General features: G+C 48.2%; 1 protein-coding gene across 6 annotated transcripts in view; it reads left to right on the plus strand.

The window, feature by feature from the left end:
- Positions 1-27,126, plus strand: part of LOC139760247 (uncharacterized) — a 753,913-nt gene that overhangs the window by 602,784 nt on the left and 124,003 nt on the right. For 3 of the 6 annotated variants that reach the window (XM_071683165.1, XM_071683170.1, XM_071683166.1), the window contains exon 1: positions 25,276-25,333. The exons of the other annotated variants lie outside the window; for them this stretch is intronic. In XM_071683165.1, coding sequence (XP_071539266.1) covers positions 25,313-25,333 — 21 coding nt within the window. In that variant the 5' untranslated portion in view covers positions 25,276-25,312. Of the gene's footprint in view, positions 1-25,275; positions 25,334-27,126 lie in introns of those variants that run through there. 6 annotated transcript variants of the gene reach the window in all.

The following is a 27,126-nucleotide window of genomic DNA, read 5'->3' on the forward strand; positions in this document are numbered from 1 at the left end:
TTTTAGGACTCCCTGTATCTTTGTTTCAGGTCATTCTCCAGGTCAGTTTTCTCACTTGTTGTCAAACTGGGGAGATGAATATCATTTTGTGTTATCTGAAGTTCATATCTTCTTTTATCTATGTTTTAAAGATTGATTGATTACCATTATCTGGGCTAATTGGCCTCTGGAATTGGGCGATTGCATATTCGACATAGTGTGGTAATTAGTCAAGTTTTTGGATACAATTAATTACCCTTCGTTAACCCGTTAATGACGAGTCAATTACCTACCTAAACTCTTGGGTACAAGTGGACATCCCTCGGGGTTGAGGATCCCACAAGAATTCGGGAATATTTTTCCCTTCGATTCAAATGCAAATTAAACTATTTCTTTCGGGACAATTTTTTTCTTTTTTTTTTTTTGCCCCGAATTGGTTTATTTCTGCCGGATTCGCAAGGCTTTAGGAATGGCTCCCATTACTGTTTACTTGGTAGGACTATGACGCTAAGGTGACGTTGCTCAGAGACGAAACGAAGGAACATTTTAGAAAAAATGTTGCTGGATTGGAAAGTCGAGATGCTGAGACGATTTCATTGTGGGTCATCACAGTTGGGAAGCCATTATTGGATGATGATGAAAATCTGGTTTTCTTCGTCGCCTTCTCCTTGAGATACCACGAGAATTTTTAAGCGAGAATCTGGATGTTTTCTTCGTCTTCTCCTTGAGATACGACGAGAATTTTTGAGAGAGAATCTGGATGTTTTCTTCGTCTTCTCCTTGAGATACGACGAGAATTTTTGAGAGAGAATCTGGATGTTTTCTTCGTCTTCTCCTTGAGATACCACGAGAATTTTTGAGAGAGAAAGAGAGAGAGAGAGGATCTGGATGTTTTCTTCTTGAGATACCACGAGAATTTTTGAGAATCTTTCCAGTTAACTCGGGAATGCCGCCTCTCTCCCGCGTCATTCATCCTGTGAGTCATAAGAAATTCCTGGTGCCATGATGGAAATGCAAATGACTCGTAATTTAGCGGCCAGAGTGAGGTAATCCCCCGTCATTTACCCCAGGATTTACCTCCTGTACTGGTGTGGGCCGAGTACACGCCATAGGGCCATCAAGAAGGGGTGGGGGCCAGCGTGGGAAGTCCGAGGCTGCCCTGGGAAAAAAAAAAAGGAAATTAAAGAAGAAACGTATTATAGGGTGAAGTTCTCATACAGATTACGTCATTGATTGCAGGGGGGAGAGGGTCATGACCCAGGGGGTAGTGCTGACCACCCCCTTCCCTCCCAGGTCAAGGTTTTCATCCAGGTCACAGCATGGATTGCGGGGCGAGGGACAACCCAGGTCATAGTGTTGACCCCCCCCGGGTCCAAGTTCACATCCAGGTCGCACCATGGATTGCCGGGATGAGAGTCGTAACCCAGGTCATAGTCCTGACCCCCTCCCCCCCCCAGGTCAAGGCTCTCATCCAGGTCATAGTGTTGATCCCCAGGGCAAGGGTCTTTCGAGGTCACCATATTGACCTGTTGGAAATGGTTCTCTCCCAGGACACATTATTCACCATCAGGGCACTGTTGTCATCCAGGACACAGATATTGACCCAGTAATATGGTTTTTCATCTGGGTCACAGAAATGACCCTGGAATAAAGGGTCTTATCCGGGTCACAGTATTGACCCAAGGGCAAGGCTTCCATTCGGGTCAGAATATCAAGCCCTTGGTCAAGGGAGTCGTCCATCCAGGTCACACTATGTACATCACCGGGATGAGATGCTCATCCAGGTCACATTATTAATCACCGGGGTAAGACACTCATCCAGGTCACAATATTGATCTCTTGGGTAAGACACTTATCCAGGTCACAATGTTGATCACTGGGGTAAGATGCTCATCCAGGTCACAATATTGATCACGGGGTAAGACACTCATCCAGGTCACAATATTGATCTCTTGGGTAAGACACTTATCCAGGTCACAATATTGATCACTGGGGTAAGATGCTCATCCAGGTCACAATATTGATCACGGGGTAAGATGATGATCCAGGTCACAATATTAATCACCGGGGTAAGACACTCATCCAGGTCACAATATTGATCTCTTGGGTAAGACACTTATCCAGGTCACAATATTGATCACTGGGGTAAGATGCTCATCCAGGTCACAATATTGATCACGGGGTAAGATGATGATCCAGGTCACAATATTGATCACTGAGGTAAGATGCTCATCCAGGTCACAATATTGATCTCTTGGGTAAGACGCTTATCCAGGTCACAGTATTAATCACCGGGGTAAGACGCTCATCCAGGTCACAATATTGATCTCTTGGGTAAGACACTTATCCAGGTCACAATATTGATCACTGGGGTAAGATGCTCATCCAGGTCACAATATTGATCACGGGGTAAGATGATGATCCAGGTCACAATATTGATCACTGGGTAAGATGATGATCCAGATCACAATATTAATCACCGGGGTAAGACACTCATCCAGGTCACAATATTGATCATGGGGTAAGATGATGATCCAGGTCACAATATTGATCATGGGGTAAGATGATGATCCAGGTCACAATATTGATCACCGGGATGAGATACTCATCCAGGTCACAGTCCTGACCCCCCAGCTGGGAGCAAGGGTCTCATTCCCATCACATTATTGATCCCCGACACTTCCAGCAGCCAGGGAATCCCATCCCATCACCTGTAGACCATCAAGGTAAACCTGGGGATTACTTTAGGGGATTACCATCAAGGTAAACCTGGGGATTACTTTAGGGGATTACCTTCAAGGTAAACCTGGGGATGACTTTAGGGGATTACCTTCAAGGTAAACCTGGGGATTACTTTAGGGATTACCATCAAGGTCAACCTGGGGATTTACTTTAGGGGATTACCATCAAGGTAAACCTGGGAATTACTTTAGGGGATTACCTTCAAGGTCAACCTGGGGATGACTTTAGGGGATTACCTTCAAGGTAAACCTGGGGATTACTTTTGGGATTAGCATCAAGGTCAACCTGGGGATTACTTTAGGGATTACCATCAAGGTAAACCTGGGGATTACCATCAAGGTAAACTTGGGAATTACTTTAGGGGATTACCTTCAAGGTAAACCTGGGGATGACTTTAGGGGATTACCTTCAAGATAAACCTGGGGATTACTTTAGGGATTACCATGAAGGTCAACCTGGGGATTACTTTTGGGGATTACCATCAAGGTAAACCTGGGGATTACTTTAGGGATTACCATCAAGGTCAACCTAGGGATGACTTTAGGGGATTACCATCAAGGTAAACCTAGGGATGACTTTAGGGGATTACCTTCAAGGTAAACCTGGGGATTACTTTAGGGGATTACCATCAAGGTAAACCTAAGGATGCCATCAAGGTAAACCTGAGGATACCGTCAAGGTAAACCAGGGGATACCATTGAGATAAACCAGGGAATACCATCAAGGTAAACCTAAGGATACCGTCAGGTCAAAACAGGGAATATCATCAAGGTAAACCAAGGGATACGATGAAGATAGACTAAGGGATACCATCAAGGTAAACCAAGGAATACCATGAAGATAGACTAAGGGATACCATCAAGGTAAACCAGGGTATACCATCAAGATAAACCAGCTTTACCATCAAAGGTAAACCAGGGGATACGATAAACGTAAACTAGCTTTACCATCAAGGTAAACCAAGGGATACGATCAAGGTACGCCAGAGTATACCATATAGATAAACCAGCTTTACCATCAAAGGTAAACCAGGGGTTACGATCGAGGTAAACCAGCTTTACCATCAAGGTAAACCAAGGGATACGATCAAGGTACGCCAGGGTATACCATATAGATAAACCAGCTTTACCATCAAAGGTAAACCAGGGGTTACGATCGAGGTAAACCAGCTTTACCATCAAGGTAAACCAAGGGATACGATCAAGGTACGCCAGGGTATACCATCAAGATAAACCAGCTTTACCATCAAAGGTAAACCAGGGGATACGATCAAGGTAAACCAGCTTTACCATCAAGGTAAACCAAGGGATACGATCAAGGTACGCCAGGGTATACCATATAGATAAACCAGCTTTACCATCAAAGGTAAACCAGGGGTTACGATCGAGGTAAACCAGCTTTACCATCAAGGTAAACCAAGGGATACGATCAAGGTACGCCAGGGTATACCATATAGATAAACCAGCTTTACCATCAAGGTAAACCAGGGGATACGATCAAGATAAACCAACTTTACTATCAGTGTAAACCAGGGTATACCAGTGCACCAGACACCCCCTCTCCCATACACTCATCATGCTCATTGTTTTCCCTTTCATCACAATTAGGTGGCGAAGTACTGAGTTTACACACACGTGTGGCACCCTTTCATCACAATTAGGTGGCGAAGTACTGAGTTTACACACACGTGTGGCACCCTTTCATCACAATTAGGTGGCGAAGTATTGAGTTTACACACACGTGTGGCACCCTTTCATCACAATTAGGTGGCGAAGTATTGAGTTTACACACACGTGTGGCACCCTTTCATCACAATTAGGTGGCGAAGTATTGAGTTTACACACACGTGTGGCAAGGAAGTGGTCGATACCTGGCCCATCAGCCACCAGGTGGCAGCAGCAGGACGAGACTCTTCACTATAACGAAACCTCCCCCTGCCATATGTGGGTGAACCACCTCCCTCTCCACCGGCAAATGTTGACTCGCTTTATTTTCTTGCGGGAGAGAGAGAGGGAGGGAGTGAGATAGAGAGGGAGAGAGGGAGGAAGAGGAGGGAGAGAGGGAGGAAGAGGAGGGAGAGGGAGTGAGGGAGGAGAGAGAGAGGAGGAGGAGGGAAAGGGAGGAGAGAGGGAGAGAGAGAGAGGAGGAGGAGGGAACGGGGGGGGGGAGAGACGGAGTGAGGAGAGAGAGAGAGAGAGAGAGAGAGAGAGAGAGAGAGAGAGAGAGAGAGAGAGAGGAGAGAGAGAGAGGGAGAGAGAGAGGAGGGAGAGAGAGAGAGGGAGAGAGGAGGGAAGAGAGAGGAGGGAGGGAGGGAGGGGGAGAGAGAGAGAGGAGAGAGGAGAGAGAGAGAGAGAGAGAGAGAGAGAGAGAGAGAGAGAGAGGAGGAGAGGGGAAAGAGAGGAGGGAGGGAGGGAGAGAGAGAGAGAGAGAGAGAGAGAGAGAGAGAGAGAGAGAGAGGGAGGAGGGAAAGGGGAAAGAGAGGAAGGAGGGAGGGAGGTAGAGAGCGAGACAACACCATTATACAGATGGTGTTGTGGCGCTAAACTCGCTCTATACGGAACCTTGTTAAGGCTTCGGTAGAAGACGAGGGGAAGAACATACATGGGGCCACGTAAGGTCGGTAATCTCGCAGCGACACAGGCAGACATCAGCCTCCTGAAGTGAAGGCCGGGGAGAGAATATGCTTAGTTCGTCGTCCTATTTGGTAGGGGTTGGGGGGGGGGGGATCGTGACGCAGCCTGTTTTCCAGTATAACACACACACACACACACACACACACACACGACCGGACGGGAGCCCATAGTGTCCAGGGTCGTAATTGCTTTAATGAACGTATGGATTATGATCCTTAAAGATTTGAGGTCGTTTGCAAATCACCACTTCGTGTATTTGTGTGTGTGTGTGTGTGTGTGTGTGTGTGTGTGTGTGTGTGTGTGTGTGCTAGGACGTGTCCGTGTGTATATATACATGTATATATATGACCTCAATTTGCAGAGTCTTAAATCCTGAGAAGAAATCGGATTTTAGATCTTTTCAGACTAGAGAAATTCGGATAACAGACATATATATATATATATATATATATATATATATATATATATATATATATATATATATATATATTATCCCTGGGGATAGGGGAGAAAGAACACTTCCACGTATTCCCTGCATGTCGTAGAAGGCGACTAAAAGGGAAGGGAGCGGGGGGCTGGAAATCCTCCCCTCTCATTTTTTTTTTTTTTAATTTTCCCAAAAAAAGGAACAGAGAAGGGGGCCAGGTGAGGATATTCCCTCGAAGGCCCAGTCCTCTGTTCTTAACGCTACCTCGCTAATGCGGGAAATGGCGAATAGTATGAATGAATGAATGATATATATATATATATATATATATATATATATATATATATATATATATATATATATATATATATATATATATATATAATTCATGGTGTATTTTTGTCCTTGTTGTCTTGTGTACATCACATAAAGAGGCAAGACGATATTTCCCAGTCCACAGGTTAATGAATTACATTGAAACGTGGAAAAATAAAATGTCGAATCCCATTCTTCAGCTGGTGATGACCTCGCCCCAGGTCAGCTAGACCCGTGTGCTCCCTTCTTGATCGATGCTTCACGACGGAGTACAAACGAGCGTGTACAGCAGTTACAATGGTACATTGTATACCACTACTACAAGCCTGGTCCAGTAGTGAACATGAATTTTACTCAGTGTATACCACTACTACAAGCCTGGTCCAGTAGTGAACATGAATTTTACTCTATCTCACTGCTACAGCTGATGATGATACAGCTGATTCACTGTATCTCACCTCTACACTGTATCTTTTCTTTTTCGTATAAGTTGGTATAACAAATGATGTCATTTGGTCTACTGATGGGGAGTACAATTCGAGACAGCATTGTGTTGAACATCGCCGTTTGTTGGTTTGCCAGCATGGCTTCCCACGCCGTCTTTCACGTCTGATAAATGTCCATTATTTCATTTATATGGTCAGCATGTCTAATGAAAGTAAACACGGTTAATGTTGTGTTAATTTACTTGGTAAAGATGATGTACATTGATGGCTATAGGATAAACACTGGTTGCCCATAAATATAAGTAGTGATGAATGGTCTGGCTTGAGAATAGCTGGACGTGTCATGTGGCGTGCCACAGGGATTAATCTTTTTAAGGCCAATTCTCTCTTTGATGTCTATGAATGACTGAGTAGGAGCTGTGCCGTAACATAGTGATGAAGATGTAAAACATCCCCCCATTCAAAGACGACACTAAACTGGGAGAAGTGAAATTACAGCGGAAATGCAGCGTTTGGAAGTAGAAACTGACACGTATGGACTGAGGTGACAAGTGAGGTTTTCCGCAACCATAAATGCACAGTTTACCAAACCAGTGGTAATAAGAGGAAAACACGCTTCAATGTGACCTCTGCAAAGTTCTACAGCACGAATGAGAAAACAGTAGACTGACGTATAGCGAACTACGTTCATACAGGAGATCGTCAAAGCAATGGAGTGACGTAAGGCGAACAGAATGTCCAGCTTCGTTAGACGCGCAAGTTCACAAAACTCGTCTCTAACTTTTCTCACTTCATTGGTGTGTCGTCGATCGTCCCTACCTTGAATGTTGTGTGTGTGTGTGTGTGTGTGTGTTCACTTTGTTGGGGTCGTCCACTTCAAAAAAGGAAAAAAAAGAGAGAGAGAGAGAGAGAGAGAGAGAGAGAGAGAGAGAGAGAGAGAGAGAGAGAGTCTGTACCGAGGCAAAGAAAATCAAGATGCTTCCAAGTCTTCGACGTTGACAGATTATTTGATACGACTCGCTCGAAGGTGTCTACGACTTCGACTTCGGCTGGGTGTTCACGAGTATGGTGCTGTCCCCCTGTAGTACGGGGGGGGGAGAAACTCGTAGATGAAATGGATTATTTCTCCTTCGGCAAAGTTCCTTTCCCATGAACATATCGGCAACCTCACGTACGGATGTATATGGCCAAGAATAGTTTGAAAGCAGAGCGATGCAATTAGAGACGGACCAGGTAAGGTAAGGTTAGGTTAGGTCTTCGCCTCAACACCCCGTCTGCTACTACGTTCGCTTCTGAAGTTAAGAAAAAAAAAAACTGTATTTGCCGCTACTGTATTTTGCGGTCAGGTCATCTTTTGTATTGTCTGCCCTCCGCATAAATGGTCCGCGCTTCTCTATTATCACAAAGACCGTCGAAGTGACAAAGACCCTCGAAGTGACCCAGTGGTCTTCTTTTTTTTGGTCTAATATTCATTTTTCTTCCCTGGGGATTCCTTTGTGGCGCCACGTCAAGTTAGCAATCACTTCACCCCCACCTGTGGAAATCGTCCCTTGACACGACATATGAATATCCCTCTGGCGGATTACTGCCGCCCCTGATAACGCCCGAAGATAGATGGGTTCATTAAATCGCCCCCACAATTACCACTTTGTAGCCGCCTTATCGGCCAGGTGTATCTCTCGGTTGTCTACCGCTAATTGGCAGGTTGCATCTTATCAACGCTTTTTCAGTAGCGAATTCCGGTGGTTAGTGTTGTATGTATATACCCTGGGTGATGATGAGTTCCTGTGGTTAGTGTTGCATGTATATACTCAGGGCCGTGAATTCCGGTGGTTAGTGTTGTGTGTATATACCCTGGGTCGTGAATTGCGGTGGTTAGTGTTGGATGTACATACACTGGGTCGTGAATTCCGGTGGTCAGTATTGTGTGTATATATACTGGGTCGTGAATTTCGGTGGTTAGTATTGTATGTATATAGCCTAGCTTATGAATTACGGTGGTTAGTATTGTGTGTATATACACTGGGTCGTGAATTTCGGTGGTTAGTGTTGTATGTGTATACCCTGGGTCGCGCCAAGACTTTGTTCCAGGGAGGTAGGTAGTACCTGCCTGGTGGTGAGGTGGAGGGAGGGGTCCTAAAGCCTCAACTGGAGGCTCCAGGGTAATGGGTCACTACTGTTCCATAGCCTCCTCCTCCTTTCCTTCCCTTTCCCTTCTTCTTCCTCTTCTTCTTTGTCTCTTTTTCTTCTCCTTTCTCTTCTTCTTTCCCCCTACTTCCTCCATATCTTCCTCCTCCTCCTCCTCCTCCTCTCCCGCCAGTCATCTACCCTCGTTCACCTCAGGAACCATCCCCCCCCCCACCCTCCTCCTGGGTCATGTTGCCGAATTGAAGGCAATTTACCGACGCTCTTCTCACGCCCTCACATTAAGACGAAAAAATGGGAGACTAGTCTTGGGGGCGCTGGAGGAGGGAGGGACGAGTCTTGAGGCTGCTGACGGAGGGACGATCTCTTGAGGCCGCTGCTGGAGAGAGGGACGATCTCTTGAGTCCACTGCCGGAGGGAGGGACGAGTCTGAGGCTGCTGCTGGAGGGAGGGACGATCTCTTGAGTCCACTGCCGGAGGGAGGGACGAGTCTCGAGGCCGCTGTTGGAGGGAGGGACGATCTCTTGAGGACGCTGCTGGAGAGAGGGACGAGTCTCGAGGCCGCTGCTGGAGAGAGGGACGATCTCTTGAGTCCACTGCCGGAGGGAGGGACGAGTTCGAGACTGCTGTTGGAGGGAGGGACGAGTCTCGTGGCTGCTGGAGGGAGGGACGAGTTCGAGACTGCTGCTGGAGGGAGGGACGAGTCTCGAGGCCGCTACTGGAGGGAGGGACGAGTCTCGAGGCTGCTGCTGGAGGGAGGGACGAGTCTCGAGACTGCTGTTGGAGGGAGGGATGAGTTCGAGACTGCTGCTGGAGGGAGGGAAGAGTCTCGAGGCTGCTGCTGGAGGGAGGGACGAGTCTCGAGGCTGCTGTTGGAGGAAGGGACGAGTCTCGAGGCTGCTGCTAGAGGGAGGGACGAGTCTCGAAGCCGCTACTGGAGGGAGGGACGAGTCTCGAGGCTGCTGCTGGAGGGAGGGACGAGTCTCGAGACTGCTGTTGGAGGGAGGGATGAGTTCGAGACTGCTGCTAGAGGGAGGGACGAGTCTCGTGGCTGCTGGAAGGAGAGATGAGACGTCCCAATCGATCTCAAAGACTCGAGTTCGTGATGGCGATGGTTTGTCTCCTGGAGATGTTGTCAGAAGTTGGTATGTTTCCGCTTCTCTTAGTCTGAGATTCGAACTGGAAAATTTATTCATGGCACATTAGGACGCGCGCAGGTACCCACTTGGATGTGCGCAGGTATCCACTTGGATGTGCGCTGGTATCCATGTGGTAGTGGGCAGGTATCCACTTGGATGGGCGGTAGTATCCATGTGGATGTGCGCAAGTATCCATGTGGATGTGGGCAGGTATCCACTTGGATGTTCGCTGGTATCCATGTGGATGTAGGCATGTATCCACTTGGATGTGCGGTAGTATCCATGTGGATGTGCGCAGTTATCCATGTGGATGTTAGAGTGTGTATGGGACGGTGAATAGAAGGACTACTGAGTTTATGACCTTATAGATTTTGTGGATGTGGGGGCCAGTAGAGGATACAATGTAAAGGTCTTTCAGGTGTTTGTGGGTGTGAGGTGGTCTGTGGAGAGGTGTGGGTGTGTGGGTGTGAGGTGGTGTGGGTGTGTGGGTGTGAGGTGGTGTGTGGGTGTGAGGTGGTCTGTGGAGTGGTGTGGGTTTGTGGTTGAGGCGGTCTGTGGAGAGGTGTGGGTTTGTGTGTGTGAGGTGGTCTGTGGAGAGGTGTGGGTGTGAGGTGGTCTGTGGAGTGGTGTGGGTTTGTGGTTGAGGCAGTCTGTGGAGAGGTGTGGGTTTGTGTGTGTGAGGTGGTCTGTGGAGAGGTGTGGGTGTGTGGGTGTGAGGTGGTGTGTGGAGAGTTGTGGGTTTGTGGTTGAGGTGGTCTGGGTTTGTGGTTGCTAGGTGGTCTGTTGAGAGGTTTGGGTTTGTGGTTGTGGGGTGGTCTGTTGAGAGGTGTGGGTGTGAGGTGGTCTATGGAGAAATGTGGGTGTGTGGGGACCTTATTTGATCTGTGGAGAGGTTTGGGTGTGTGGATGTGAGATGGTTTGTGGAGAGGTGTGGATGTGAGATGGTTTGTGGAGAGGTGTGGATGTGAGGTGATCTGTAGAGAGGTTTAGTTGTGTGGATGTGAGGTGGTCTGTGGAGAGGTGTGGATGTTTAGGATGCGTTAGTGTGTGTAACTCAAGAAATTCCCAAAACCAGAACAAATACAGGAGATAAAAGCCATAGGTGAATATTCGAAGCCAGATATCAGACTGAAATGATAAAAAAAAAAAAAAACTACAAAAAAAGATAGCTATAAACAAAAGATGTAGATAACGTAGTCGAAAAAGATAAAGAGGTCAGGATGATAAGGGTTAGGTACAGTGATGGATACATGTCGAAAGCAGAGAGAGAGAGAGAGAGAGAGAGAGAGAGAGAGGATATCAGAAGGAAGAGGGAAGGAAGGAGAGAGAGAAAGAGAGAGAGAGAAGATATCAGAAGGAAGAGGGAAGGAAGGAGAGAGAGAGAGAGAGAGAGAGACAGAGAGAGAGAGAGAGAGAGAGAGAGAGAGAGAGAGAGAGAGAGAGAGAGAGAGGCTGTGTCAGTAAAGAGGAGACGAAGAGAAGCCAAAAAAAAGAAGATAAAGTGTTGATAAGAAGTGATGTTTAATGTGTGACCACGGGACGAGTCTCCACCTCTCTCTCTCTCTCTCTCTCTCTCTCTCTCTCTCTCTCTCTCTCTCTCTCTCTCTCTCTCTCTCTCCCACGTCCCTGGTCCCAGGTCCTTCTCCCGGGTCACACAGGTCACATTCTCAGGTCTTACGTGGATGCTCTGAGGTTTCACGCCCAGCCTATGACCCTACCTATGACCCTCCTTACCTTACCTTTTCCTCACCCTTGACCCTACCCTTACCTTACCTTATCCTCACCCTTGACCCTACCCTTACCTTCACCCCTTACCTATAAATGGCCTTACCTTCTACATCTGCTGAACACCCCCCCCCCCCCACGCACAACCTCATCATCCACCACCTCACACCTCATCCTCAGCCATAGCCTCACTCACCTCTCCTCATCCACTTCACTCCCGACCCACTCACCCTTCCTCACCCAACTCACTCACCCCTCCTCGCCCTACTCACTCAACCTCCTTATCCTACTCACTCACCCCTACTCACCCTACTCACTCACCCCTAATCACCCTACTCACTCACCCCTTCTCACCCTACTCACTCACCCCTCCTCACCCTACTCACTCACCCCTCCTCACCCATCCCTCCTCACCCTACTCACTCACCCTTCCTCACTCTACTCACTCACCCCTCCACCAACACCCACACCCTCAGGTGCGCCACCGTAATATCGGAGATGGGTGTGTATTGTCTGTGCCAGAAGAGAGACATTCTCTCCCTCTCCCATACTCATTCCCACACAGAACGTGACACACAAAGACACATTGTTTTTAATCTCCCCTCCCTCTACCCCAACCGTACCATCTCTCTCTCTCTCTCCCCCATCTCTCAGCCTCCCCAGACCCTATTCTACCCACTAGAGCCCCTTTCAGTGGCCCTATTTCTTTTTTTTCTCTTTGGTCCGTCCCACCCAAACACCTCCGATATCTCTGGGGAAATATTTGGCCAATGATGAGTGGCTCGTGGGAAACACAAGTCAGCTGGGAATGACGGAGCCCGTGTGGATAGATGACGTCATGATTTCCGTGTGGAAAGATGACGTCATGATTTTCACACGTTTGCTGTGTTGGGGGACGTGAATGCGTGCGTGTGTGTGTGTGTGTTTGTGTGTGTGTGTGTGTGTGTGTACATTGTTAGTGTGCGCCTCACAGATGCACGTACTGTGTGTGTGTGTGTGTGTGCCTCACAGATGCACGTACTGTGTGTGTGTGTGTGCCTCAAAGATGCACGTACTGCGTGTGTGTGTGTGTGCCTCACAGATGCACGTACTGTGTGTGTGTGCCTCACAGATGCACGTACTGTGTGTGTGTGCCTCACAGATGCACGTACTGTGTGTGTGTGCCTCACAGATGCACGTACTGTGTGTGTGTGTGTGTGTGCCTCACAGATGCACGTACTGTGTGTGTGTGTGTGTGTGTGTGTGCCTCACAGATGCACGTACTGTGTGTGTGTGTGTGCCTCACAGATGCACGTACTGTGTGTGTGTGTGTGTGTGTGTGCCTCACAGATGCACGTACTGTGTGTGTGTGTGTGTGCCTCACAGATGCACGTACTGTGTGTGTGTGTGTGTGTGTGTGTGCCTCACAGATGCACGTACTGTGTGTGTGTGTGTGCCTCACAGATGCACGTACTGTGTGTGTGTGTGTGTGTGTGTGTGCCTCACAGATGCACGTACTGTGTGTGTGTGTGTGTGTGTGTGTGTGTGTGTGTGCCTCACAGATGCACGTACTGTGTGTGTGTGTGCCTCACAGATTCATGTACAATTGTTTGGCGTGGGATTCTAACGTCTGTGCATCTGTTTGTGTGTGGGAGTCAACATCTGTATGGGTTTGGTTGAGGGGGGGACGCGATATTTGTATTGTTTTGTTTGAGTTGGGGGGCAATATTTGTATAGCCTTGTTTGCTTGGGCCCCTCTATATGCATACGTTTGTTTATATGGTCCCCTGAACGTTTACATGGGTCATTCTGTGGGCGTTAGGACGTTCAACGTTTGCTTGTTGTGGGCGTGAGGACCTTCAAACGTTTTACTACGAGCCCCCTTGTGAACGTTCAAACGTGTTACTACGAGCCCCCTTGTGAACGTTCAAACGTTTTATTACGTGCCCCCTTATGAACGTTCAAACGTTTTACTACGAGCCCCCTTGTGAACGTTTGAACGTTTCGCTTTGTGGGTCCCAGACGCCTCCACGACACGTGTAGTGAGAGCTAAGGAGCTCCCGTGCATCGGCTCGTATCCTTCCTTGCTCTTGTCCCTCCCTCACATGTAGGAACTCTTGCTTCCCTTCTACAAGTCTTGATCGTACCGTCTTTACCCATGATGTAGATCAGTACCTCTCCCGTACCCTACTGTACCGCCGGATGTACCGACGGTACAGGGGCAATGGCTACAGGAATCTCGAGACATCCAGTCACCATTGTCTGTGTTTGTTGACACACAAGATATTATTACCCTGATAGCCATCGCCTCGCTCGTCTTACAGGTCACGCTAGGCGAAGCATCACGTCACAATACCTCCGCTTGTATACACCCCGCTTGCGCATCGCCCTCCTCCTCCTCCGCCCCCAACTCCCTCATGTCTCCTCCCTCAATAAAGAGAAATTAGACTCGTCTCCATCATGAATTCCTCCTCCTGGCTAGTCCTAATATTGCGATGAAAATTTTCCCCCCTCTTAAAGCGTCATGCCTCCCTGTGTTAGGCGTGGGGCAAGGCTGGACACTTGTGGTATCCACCCCACGCCCATCTGCTCTCTCTCTCTCTATCCCACCTCTCACTCGAAGGACGCAACAGGGGGTCGGGGCGAGGAGGGGAATCACCCACAAGGAGTCATTTGCCTGATGAGAATGACTTTGGGAATCATTTACTGGCACGTTTGCCTCCCCACAGCAGACTGTGAGTGGCCTGCGAGAGCAGTCCCCTCCCTTACCTTAGCACGACCCTAAGCACGGGTTTATGGCCTCCAGGACGACCAGGAACGTAAAGCTAGGCGGATATTGCACATCCTCACCCCTCCCCAACTCCCCGTCTTCCTCTCTCCCCTCCCACCCTCTTCCTCCCCGCCCTTATGAATCGTTGAAGGAGTAATGAAATGAACGAAGTTCAGTGGATAAAGTCGGCGTCAGAGGGACAGTATAAAGCGGCCAGCTATGTCGTTAACTGGATTATGTTCCTTCCCTTTATAGCCAGCCAATTCCCAGCACTTTAACTACAGCTTCTTGTAGGGACGAGGAGGGAGGGTTAGGGTTCTTGACCCCTAGCTACAGCTACTTGTAGGAACGAGGGTGGAGGGTGAGGGTTCTTGACCCTAGCTACGGCCTCTTGTAGGAACGAGGGTGGAGAGTTAGGGTCCTTGACCCTATCTACGGCTTCTTGTAGGAACGAGGGTGGAGGGTTAGGGTTCTTGACCCTAGCTACGGCCTCTTGTAGGAACGAGCGTAGAGAGTTAGGGTCCTTGACCCTATCTACGGCTTCTTGTAGGAACGAGGGTTGACGGATAGGGTTCTTGACCCTATCTACGGCTTCTTGTAGGAACGAGGGTGGAGGGTTAGGGTTCTTGACCCTGGCTACGGCTTCTTGTAGGGACAAGGGTCAAGGGTTGGTGTTCTTCACCCTAGCTACAACTTCTCGTAGTAAGGAGGATTGAGGAGTAGGGCTCCTGACCCTAGCTAAAGCTTTCTGTGGCAACGGAGGTAAGGAGGAGGAGGAGGAGACAGATGCCTCCGCAGCTCTCGTATGATGTCCCTCACTCATGATGATAAAACTGTTCACGGGTCAGTTTTGTGGACAGAGGAAGCCACTGTTATAACATGCACCCATCCCATACACACGCGTAGGGGGCACGTAACCCATACCACATCATCTCGGAGTTCACTGTAGGTATGGTTAGGCAGAGGGTGTCGAACCCTTACGATAACCACTTGAATAAGGAGGACGTATAAGGGGAGAGGTTCAGCACTGCTTCATGTGGGCATAGGGTGATGTGGTGGACATGTCCCCCTTTGCTAGAGTGACTTTGTAGGCTCTTGGGCGAGCGTGGAAGGGAGTCTTCAACCCTCATTGCCTCCTCCTCCTCCTCCTCCTCCTCCTCCTCCTCCTCCTCCTTCAACTTCCGAGGGTTGTGGCAGGGGAGATACATGACCCTGCTATAGTAGCGTGAACGCCACTAGGGTATGTGGAAGGTGTGGCCTTCACTACAGTGGTATAGCCCCGAGGGTGTGTACCTGAGGTAGGGCTGAGCCACTAGGGAGTGAGGTAGTGTTGAGTCACTGGGGAGTGAGGTAGGGCTGAGCCACTGGGGAGTGAAGTAGGGCTGAGCCACTGGGGAGTGAGGTAGGGTATGAGCCACTGGGGAGTGAGGTAGGGCTGAGACACTGGGGAGTGAGGTAGTGCTGAGCCACTGGGGAGTGAGGTAGTGCTGAGATACTGGGGAGTGAGGTAGTGCTGAGCCACTGGGGAGTGAGGTAGTGCTGAGCCACTGGGGAGTGAGGTAGGGCTGAGACACTAGGGAAGTGAGGTTAGGTTGAGCCACTGGGGAGTGAGGTAGGGCTGAGCCACTGGGGAGTGAGGTTGGGTTGAGCCACTGGGGAGTGAGGCTAGACTAAGCCACTGGGGAGTGAGGTTGGGTTGAGCCACTGGAGAGTGGAATACAACCCGGGGAAGCGCCTTGGTCCCTCGCTGCAGTGTTGTGTAGCCCCAGTGTGTGTAGAGGAGACACAGGGAACTGAGCTGTGGTTTCATGTAGGTAATGAGGCATGGCCGGACCTCAGGAGTGCCTCTCCTGGCCTCTAGGAGTGGGCCAGGCCTCGGGGAGTTCAACTCCTGGCCTGTAGGTGTGGCCAGGCCTCGGGGAGTTCAACTCCTGACCTGTAGGAGTGGACAGGCCTCGGGGAGTTCATCTCCTGGCCTGTAGGAGTGGCCAGACCTCGGGAGTTCATCTCCTGGCCTGTAGGAGTGGCCAGACCTCGGGAGTTCATCTCCTGGCCTGTAGGAGTGGCCAGACCTCGGGAGTTCATCTCCTGGCCTGTAGAGTGGCCAGGCCTCGGGAGTTCATCTCCTGGCCTCTAGGAGTGGGCCAGGCCTCGGGGAGTTCAAATCCTGGCCTGTAGGAGTGGGCCAGGCCCCGGTGAGTTCAACTCCTGACCTGTAGGAGTGGCCAGGCCTCAGTGAGTTCAACTCCTGGCCTGTAGGAGTGGCCAGGCCGCGGGGAGTTCATCTCCTGGCCTGTAGGAGTGGCCAGGCCTCGGGGAGTTCAACTCCTGGCCTGTAGGAGTGGCCAGGACCCGGGGAGTTCATCTCCTGGCCTGTAGGAGTGGCCAGGACCCGGGGAGTTCAACTCCTGGCCTGTAGGAGTGGCCAGGACCCGGGGAGTTCATCTCCTGGCCTGTAGGAGTGGGCCAGGCCGCGGGGAGTTCATCTCCTGGCCTGTAGGAGTGGACAGGACCCGAAGAGTCTCTCTTTCTTGGCCTTTAGGAGTTGGTGGGTGGCCTGAGGGAGTGGCCCTCCTAGCCCGTGGGAGTGGCCATGGTCCCCGCGGGAGGCCTGGAGAAGGCCCGGAGGGGGTCGAACCTTGGACATCAAACGGCTTCTTGTCAAAAAAGTCTCCACTAGGGCGGGAAGTGGCGTCTTTTGCGGGGTGCAGTGGCCCGTAATGCTCCCAGAGAGGAGGGTAGTGGCAGGCAAGAACCTAACCTTTTGGCATGAGTTGCGTTTCTATATTCCGAAATTTTTGACTCAATTATGTATGATCCAGTGGAGACGTTGCTGAATATATATATATATATATATATATATATATATATATATATATATATATATATATATATATATATATATATATATATTTATGTATATATATATATTTTTTTATTTTGCTTTGTCGCTGTCTCCCGCATTTGCGAGGTAGCGCAAGGAAACAGACGAAAGAAATGGCCCAACCCACCCCCATACACATGTATATACATACACGTCCACACACGCAAATATACATACCTATACATCTCAATGTACACAGATATATACACACACAGACACATACATATATACCCATGCACACAATTATATATATATATATATATATATATATATATATATATATATATATATATATATATATATATATATATGATCCAGTGGCTGGACCTTGTGTGTAGCACCTGAATTTCACTTGACGAATGAGCTAAGTGTGTGTGTGTGTGTGTGTGTGTGTGGTGGATAAAGTAAGGGATAAGCACTTTGATAAGTGTGGCAGTCCAGGCCTCACTTTACAACACAGTGGGCATAGGATGAGGAGGTGTGTGAGGGTGTGGAGGAATGAGAATAGAGAGACAGACAGACAGATAGTTAAATAGATAGATAGATCAGTGACAGATACAGTGTATCTTAGACTTAGAAGATCTGTCTTTTGTTCCTTGATATCTTAAGAGCCAAGTAGCCACTCTTGAGTTACTGTAAGTAACTTGATTACTTGAAGGAGCAGTAACAATTGTTACTTGATAAACAACAGAATATATCATTAAACTCGACACACCTTCACCAGTGTATGTTATGGTTTAAGAAAAGGAGAGGTATGACAACGGAAGTGTGAGCCCCCATGCTGGTACGTGCTGACCCATAGTCAGTAATGCTAACCACTACACCACGGAGGGCCCGTGTGTGTGGTTATATTTGCCCCATCGCTGAACCTTTTATGTGCCATGTCTTGGCTCCTATGTATGTGGACACACACACACACACACACACACACCATCCTCAGCTCTGTGTGTGTGTGTGTGTGTGTGTGTGTGTGTGTGTGTGTGTGTGTGTGTGTGTGGCTAAAGGGTATGGATTTGGAGTTCTATATTCGAGCGTACGTTAACTGTGAGTGAGTCTTAACCAATCATGGATTGCTAGCGAGGTCTCCATGCCCTTTATTTATGATCGCTTATCAATAAATGATAAAGGCTAAGAATAATTTATGAATAAATGATAAAGGCTAAGAATAATTTATGAATAAATGATAAAGGATAAGAATAATTTATGAATAAATGATAAAGGCTAAGAATAATTTATGAATAAATGATAAAGGCTAAGAATAATTTATGAATAAATGATAAAGGCTAAGAATAATTTATGAATAAATGATAAAGGCTAAGAATAATTTATGAATAAATGATAAAGGCTAAGAGTAATTTATGAATAAATGATAAAGGCTAAGAATAATTTATGAATAAATGATAAAGGCTAAGAATAATTTATGAATAAATGATAAAGGCTAAGAATAATTTATTTTCTGTTGAAGTTGAGGAGGGGGGAAAGATGATCTCGCGAGTTAGTGAACGCGAGGAGGGGAAACGGATGCCTCCTCCTCCTTCACCTCCTCCTCCTTCACCTCCTCCTCCTTCACCACCTCCTCCTCCTTCACCACCTCCTCCTCCTTCACCTCCTCCTCCTCCTTCACCTCCTCCTCCTCCTCTTCATCTCACCATAACCCAGCGAAAAGGAGGAAGACTTGAAGATCATTTTTTTTATTAACACCTGCGGATTTATAGATAATTTTAACCCCCCCTTTCCCCTCTCCACGCCCCTCCTTCTATTATTCTAACCTGTACGACCCTTAGCCCAACTAACGAAGGGGGGGGAAGGGGCGGGATTTGAGCTCGTATATTCTCGTTAATGGAATACTAAAAAAGAAAAAAAAAATGTGTAGCTAGATTAAGACACGGAAGGTATGCTTAAGCTTGAAGACTTTAATGCACACGAAAACACCAGAGATTATGAAAATTGGAATGTCTTTTTCTATTCTTTTTTTACCATCATAGAGAGAGAGAGAGAGAGAGAGAGAGAGAGAGAGAGAGAGAGAGAGAGAGAGAGAGAGAGAATTGGGGACGAAATATGTACCCAGGGAGTGTTTCTTCCCAAAATAAGTTTTTCTTTTTTTTTTTTAACTTCAGCATAGCTGTTGGAACTTTAGCATAGCTGTTGGAACTTTAGCATAGCTGTTGGAACTTTATAAAAAGTTCGGGAAGTTCCCTGAAGGCTTTCATCTCAGGTTCCCAAGTGTGGGTGAGGTGGTGAGGTGGTTAGTTTGGAGACGCGTACCTGCGTGTTTCAAGGCACGAGGGCCGGACCTAACTTTAGGTAACACATACTGTGCCTCAACCCTAACTTGGAGGACACACACACACACACACACACACACACACACACACACACACACACACACACACACACAGAGCAGCCCTCAGCCCAGAGCTGGCAACTTGAGCCATGATGTTTTTTATTTGATTCGCCTGTTATCGACCAGTGCTGGTTGGGGAGCTGGGAGTTGGTGTTCCCACCCTACCTGCCTGGCTCCTCACACACCTGCCTCCCTGCCTCGCTCCTCACACACACACCTGCCTCCCTGCCTGGCTCCTCACACACACACCTGCCTCCCTGGCTGGCCGTCCCCCACACACACCTGCTTCCCTGGCTGGCCGTCCCCCCACACACACACCTGCCTCCCTGGCTGGCCGTCCCCTACACACACCTGCCTCCCTGGTTGGCCCACTCACACACCTGCCTCCCTGGCTGGCCCCCTGCCCCCACACACCTCCCTCCCTGGCTGGCCCCCCCCCACACACCTGCCTCCTTGACTGGCTCCCCCACACACCTGCCTCCCTGGCTGGCCCTCCTACACATCTGACTCCCTGGTTGGCCCCCCCACACACCTGCCTCCCTGGCCCGTTCTCCCACACACCTGCCCTCCTGGCTCTAACACACCTACCTGCATGGCCCCCAACACACTCGCCTGCCTGGTTCCCTCATACCTGCCTGTCTGGCTCCCACACGCTGCCTAGCTGGTCCCTATACACCTGCCTACCTAGTCCCCACACAACTGCCGAGGCTGGTCTTCCTCCCAGCTGCCTCCCTGGTGCCCACATACCTGCCTGCCTGGCCTCTCTGCCGAGCCCCTCACAAACCTGGCTACCTAGCCTTTCCCTCCTGTCTGTTTGACCCCCACTCACCTGCTTGCGTGGCCCCTCGCACATCTGCCTTCCCTGGCCCTTCACAAACCTACCTACCTGGCCCCCACACACCCGCCTACCCGATCCCCCACACAACCGCCTACCTATCCCCCGACACCTCCGACTACCTATGCCCCAAACACCGACCCGCCTACCTATCCCCCACAACACCCGTCTATCCTGATCGCCCTCTCATCACCCGTCTACCTATCCCCCACACACCCGTCTATCTATCCCCCACACACCCGCCTACCTATCCCCCACACACCCGCCTACCTATCCCCCACACACCCGCCTACCTATCCCCCACACGCCTATCTATCCCCCACACACCCGCCTATCTATCCCCCACACACCCGTCTATCTATCCCTCACACATACCTGCGTAGCTCCTTCCCACCTATCTGCTTGCCCCACCACCCCCCCAGACACACCTGCCCAGGTGACCCCTCACATATCTGCCTGCCCAGCCCGACACACCTGCCAGCTGTAACACACCCAGTTCTGGATGTACTCCAGTCCCGGACATTTATGCGTCCTCACGGACACCTTCGTATGTGTAGTCACGGTTCCTCACGTCCTGACTATTGTGTGTGTGTGTGTGTGTGTGTGTGTGTCCCGGAGCAAACCATTTTACGTGTGTGTGTGTGTGTGTGTGTGTGTGTGTGTGTGTGTGTCGGAACAATCCATTTTACGTGTGTGTGTGTGTGTGTGTGTGTGTGTGTCCGGAGCAAACCATTTTACGTGTGTGTGTGTGTGTGTGTGTGTGTGTGTGTCCGGAAGCAAACCATTTTACGTGTGTGTGTGTGTGTGTGTCGGAACAAACCATTTTACGTGTGTGTGTGTGTGTGTGTGTGTGTCCGGAACAAACCATTTTACGTTACGTGTGTGTGTGTGTGTGTGTGTGTGTGTGTGTGTGTGTCGAAACAATCCATTTTACGTGTGTGTGTGTGTGTGTGTGTGTGTGTGTGTGTGTGTGTCGGAACAATCCATTTTACGTGTGTGTGTGTGTGTGTGTGTGTGTGTGTGTGTGTGTGTGTGTGTGTGTGTGTGTGTTTGTGCGCGCGCGCGTGTCGGAACAAACGGGGGAAGGGCGGGGGGGGGGGGGGGGGGCTAGAAATCTAGCTCTACAGTTTTTACCTTTTTTCCAAACGAAGGAACAGAGAAGGGGGCCAAGTGAGGATATTCCCTCTAAGGCTCAGTCGTCTGTTCTTAACGCTACCTCGGGAAACAGCGAATTTGTGTGAAATATATATATATATATATATATATATATATATATATATATATATATATATATATATATATATATATATATATATATAAGGAATGTGTGTTGATTACTTTGTGTCTTACATGGGGGTGTAAGAGTCTTACACTAGTGTTGCCCCGTCTCTTAACCTTGTATACATATGTACCATGCGTGTTTATGTGTTTGTTACCGAATTCCGCCTGCATAAGATTACACTACGATCGAAAAGCCACCTTCGGCAAGGTGAACGAAAAGGAGTGAAGTCTCGTCAAGGAATTTTTCCATGCCAGAATAAGCCACCCTTTCCCTGCTACTGCTCGTAGTGCAGCCGTGAAGCAGTAGGGGCCGGAGTCGTGGGGTTGCATAAGGATAATGCTCTATGGGGGAGAGAAGGGAAGGGAAGGGTTGGTTACCCCCTCCAAATTAACTCTAATGGGCTCATAGCATTAAGGAAGGGAATGAACATTGGTCATGTACAATGTGCTCTCTTCTCCATGTGAAATCATCCCTCCCCCAACCATCCATCCTCTCTTGGTTTATTTCTTTCTTCTTTTTTAGTGTGGTCTTGACTCAGGAAAGACAATTAGTGTCGTGAGATTGAACTATGATTGTGTGTTGCAAAGTACTTTGGACTTTGCCGTCCCTAATGTAGACTGCAATAACGAGGCACTGAATGAGAAAGATGGATACTCTCTCGTTGTTTGAGCCGAGGGGCCAAGATTCGTTGAGAGACCTGAAGACCTCTCCTCAGCCGGAGGACCAGTTCGAGCAAAACACCATCGTAGACATAGGGGCACCGCCCCCATATTTAGCACACACCTTCTCATTCTGGAAGGCCCAGGAACCACCCCCTCCCACATTTTGCGCGCACGCACGCTCCAAAATTCCCAGAACCCTGTGTTTTGCACAGATTTTCAGTTTCCAGGAGTCCCAGGGCTTCACTAAATATCCCAGATCCTCTGGAAATGAACATTAGCCAGGCCGGGAGCACATGAGTCGTCCCACACCTGCTGTCTATACGCCCACGTATATTTCCTTAAATGCCTCCTCGACCTGGGATAAATGCGTATCTCCCTAGTATAAAGGTGGCCCAGAAGAGCTTTCGAGACGTGAGTCTGTCTCTCTGTATTGTGGGTCCTGGCACGTCTTTGAGAACCCCCACCACACCCCCACACCCCCACACTCACACCCTCTTCTGAGCTGCCAAGAGACAAGTGGATATTTGAAAGGGTGTTGGTTGGGGGGAAGGGGGCTTGGATCGCAAACTGCCGTAAATTTCTTTGGAATTGTGAACCTTGACGTAAAACTACGTTAGGTATGATGAAGTCAGTGACTAAGCCATCATACTTAAGGGTCGTGAATATATATATATATATATATATATATATATATATATATATATATATATATATATATATATATATATATATTTGGGAGACCAAATTGGAGGTGGAAAGATGGAGTGAAAAAGATTTTGAGTGATCGGGGCCTGAACATGCAGGAGGGTCAAAGGCGGGCAAGGAATAGAGTGAATTGGATCGATGTGGTATACCGGGGTTGACGTGCTGTCAGTGGATTGAATCAGGGCATGTGAAGCGTCTGGGGTAAACCATGGAAAGTTCTGTGGGGCCTGGATGTGGAAAGGGAGCTGTGGTTTCGGGCATTATTGCATGACAGCTGGAGACTGAGTGTGAACGAATGGGGCCTTTGTTGTCTTTTCCTAGCGCTACCTCGCACACATGAGGGGGGAGGGGAATGGTATTCCATGTGTGGCGAGGTGGCGATGGGAATGAATAAAGGCAGACAGTGTGAATTGTGTGCATGGGTATATATGTATGTGTCTGTGTGTGTTTATATATGTGTACATTGAGATGTATAGGTATGTATATTTGCGTGTGTGTACGTGTGTGTATATACATGTGCATGGGGGTGGGTTGGGCCATTTCTTTCTTCTGTTTGCTTGCGCTACCTCGCAAATGCGGGAGACAGCGACAAAGCAAAATAAATAGATAAATAAATATAAATGTATATATATATATATATATATATATATATATATATATATATATATATATATATATATATATATATATTCCTATGAGTCCACGAAGAAAATGAAACACGATAAGTTCCCAAGTGCACTTTCGTGTAATAATCACATCATCAGTGGAGACACAAGAGAGAAATATGTCAGTTGATATATATAGGAAAAGATCACAATTGAGCTAATAAACTCCTTTCATATCCACAGGGAAATGAGACACCATAAGTTCCTAAGTGCTCTTTCATGTGATCATTACACGAAAGTGCACTTGGGAACTTATTTTTCATTTCACTGTGAATAAGAAAGGGGGTCCCGGGCTCGATCCTGGCTGTTGGAGGTTTGTATGTTCTATATATATATATATATATATATAATATAATGCCAGCTCTTCGCCATATCATAGCCATCCGAAAGAAACCCCCTCTGGCTAGAATAAGATGCAGTAGTTAGTTAAATGATGAGTGTCATTCTGATTGGCCACGTCCCTTCCCGGCGATCGATAAACGCACGTACGTACGTACGCAGGTACGTGCGTACGTGCTGGTAGAATCGATAGCCTGATTAGGAAGGGATAATTGCAATATACGACCCGGGTGTAGGCACCTGGGGCCGGGCTGGGGGCTATTATATACGGGTTGTGTAGATTTGATATGGTCCAGGCAGCGCCTCCAGTGGAAAGTGGAGTTTCTCTCTGAGAGAGAGAGAGAGAGAGAGAGAGAGAGAGAGAGAGAGAGAGAGAGAGAGAGAGTACACACAGACACACACACACACACACACACACACACACACACACTGGAAGTTAGGCATTTGAGGGGAAGATAGAGAGAACGAAGGAACACTGAGGGGAGTTTAAGTGTGAGACACATAGTGTGGTGGGGAGTAGGGGAGACACGTAGGGAGAGAGAGAGACAGTGTGGTGGGGAGTAGGGGAGACACGTATGGAGAGAGGCACATAGTGTGGTGGGGAGTAGGGGAGACACGTAGGGAGAGAGAGAGACAGTGTGGTGGGGAGTTGGGGAGACACATAGTGTGGTGGGGAGTAGGGAGACACACCTACAGCGTTGTGGGGAGTAGCGAGAGACGCGTAGTGTGGTGGAGAGAAGTGAAAGACGTATAGTATGGTGGGGAAAGAGATGTAGAGTGTGGTGGGTGGGGAGAGAGATGTATAGTGTGGTGGGGAGAGAGATGTACAGTATGGTGGGGAGAGAGATGTATAATGTGGTGGGGAGATAGATGTATAGTGTGGTGGGTGGGGAGAGAGATGTATAGTGTGGTGGGGAGAGAGATGTATAGTGTGGTGGGGAGAGAGATGTATAGTGTGGTGGGGAGAGAGATGTATAGTGTGGTGGGGAGAGAGATGTATAATGTGGTGGGGAGAGAGATGTATAGTGTGGTGGGGAGAGAGATGTATAGTGTGGTGGGGAGAGAGATGTATAGTGTGGTGGGGAGAGAGATGTATAATGTGGTGGGGAGAGAGATGTATAGTGTGGTGGGGAGAGAGATGTATAGTGTGGTGGGGAGAGAGACGTAATGTGGCGGAGTTTGGGAAGATGTACCGAATCTGTTATGTATTTACTGAATATAAAATCTTTTTTTCTGTTTCTAATCATTGTCTCTCTCTTTCCCAGGTGAGGAGAGGTCACGTGAGGTCAGGTCAAGATGAAGAAAGATGAAGTCAAGGTAAGGAGAGATCATGTCAAGGTCAAGGTCAGGTCAAGGTGAGGTGAGATTGTCAAGGTGAGGAGAGATCATATCAAGGTCAAGGTCAGGTCAAGGTGAGGTGAGATCATGTCAAGGTTAGGTCAAGGTGAGGTGAGATCATGTCAAGGTCAGGTCAAGGTGAGGAGAAATCATTTCAAGGTCAGGTCAAATGGAATCATGTCAAGGTCAGGTCAAGGTGAGGAGAGATCATTTCCAAGGTCAGGTCAAGGTGAGGAGAGATCATGTCAAGGTCAGGTCAAGGTGAGGAGAGATCATGTCAAGGTCAGGTCAAGGAGAGATCATGTCAAGGTCAGGTCAAGGTGAGGAGAGATCATGTCAAGGTCAGGTCAAGGTGAGATCATGTCATGGTCAGGTCAAGGTGAGGAGAGATCATGTCAAGGTCAGGTCAAGGTAAGGAGAGATCATGCCAAGGTCAGGGTGAGGAGAGGTCATACCAAGATGGGGAAGGTCAGGTCAAGGTCAGGTCAGGGTGAGGAGAGGTCATACCAAGATGGGGGGAGGTCAAGTCAAGGTCATGCCAAGGTGAGGAGTGGTTAGGTCAAAAGGTCAGGTCGAGGTGAGTGAGGATTGCGTGCAGATTACAGCAGGTGTGATACAGTAGTGGTAGGTTACAGAAGTTCAGTGGTTGGCTACAGCACTGTAGTGTGAGGTTACAGGACTGTAGTGGAGCATATAACTCTGTAGTGGTAGGTTACAGGACTGTAGTGGAAGCTTATAACACTGTAGTGGTAGGTTACAGAACTGTAGTGGAAGCTTATAACACTGTAGTGGTAGGTTACAGAACTGTAGTGGAAGCTTATAACACTGTAGTGGTAGGTTACAGGACTGTAGTGGAGCATATAACTCTGTAGTGGTAGGTTACAGGACTGTAGTGGAGCATATAACTCTGTAGTGGTAGGTTACAGGACTGTAGTGGAAGTGTATAACTCTGTAGTGGTAGGTTACAGGACTGTAGTGGAGCATATAACTCTGTAGTGATAGGTTACAGGACTGTAGTGGAAGTTTATAACACTGTAGTGGTAGGTTACAGGACTGTAGTGGAGCATATAACTCTGTAGTGGTAGGTTACAGGACTGTAGTGGAAGCTTATAACACTGTAGTGGTAGGTTACAGGACTGTAGTGGAGCATATAACTCTGTAGTGGTAGGTTACAGGACTGTAGTGGAAGTTTATAACACTGTAGTGGTAGGTTACAGGACTGTAGTGGAGCATATAACTCTGTAGTGGTAGGTTACAGGACTGTAGTGGAAGTTTATAACACTGTAGTGGTAGGTTACAGGACTGTAGTGGAGCATATAACTCTGTAGTGGTAGGTTACAGGACTGTAGTGGAAGTTTATAACACTGTAGTGGTAGGTTACAGGACTGTAGTGGAGCATATAACTCTGTAGTGGTAGGTTACAGGACTGTAGTGGAAGCTTATAACACTGTAGTGGTAGGTTACAGGACTGTAGTGGAGCATATAACTCTGTAGTGATAGGTTACAGGACTGTAGTGGAAGCTTATAACACTGTAGTGGTAGGTTACAGGATTGTAGTGGAGCATATAGCACTGTAGTGGTAGGTTACAGGACTGTAGTGGAAGCTTATAACACTGTAGTGGTAGGTTACAGAACTGTAGTGGAGCATATAACTCTGTAGTGATAGGTTACAGGACTGTAGTGGAAGTTTATAACACTGTAGAGGTAGGTTACAGGACTGTAGTGGAGCATATAACACTGTAGTGGTAGGTTACAGGACTGTAGTGGAAGTT

Source organism: Panulirus ornatus, chromosome 36 (genome assembly GCF_036320965.1).
Source record: "Panulirus ornatus isolate Po-2019 chromosome 36, ASM3632096v1, whole genome shotgun sequence".
Taxonomy (NCBI): Eukaryota; Metazoa; Arthropoda; class Malacostraca; order Decapoda; family Palinuridae; genus Panulirus; species Panulirus ornatus.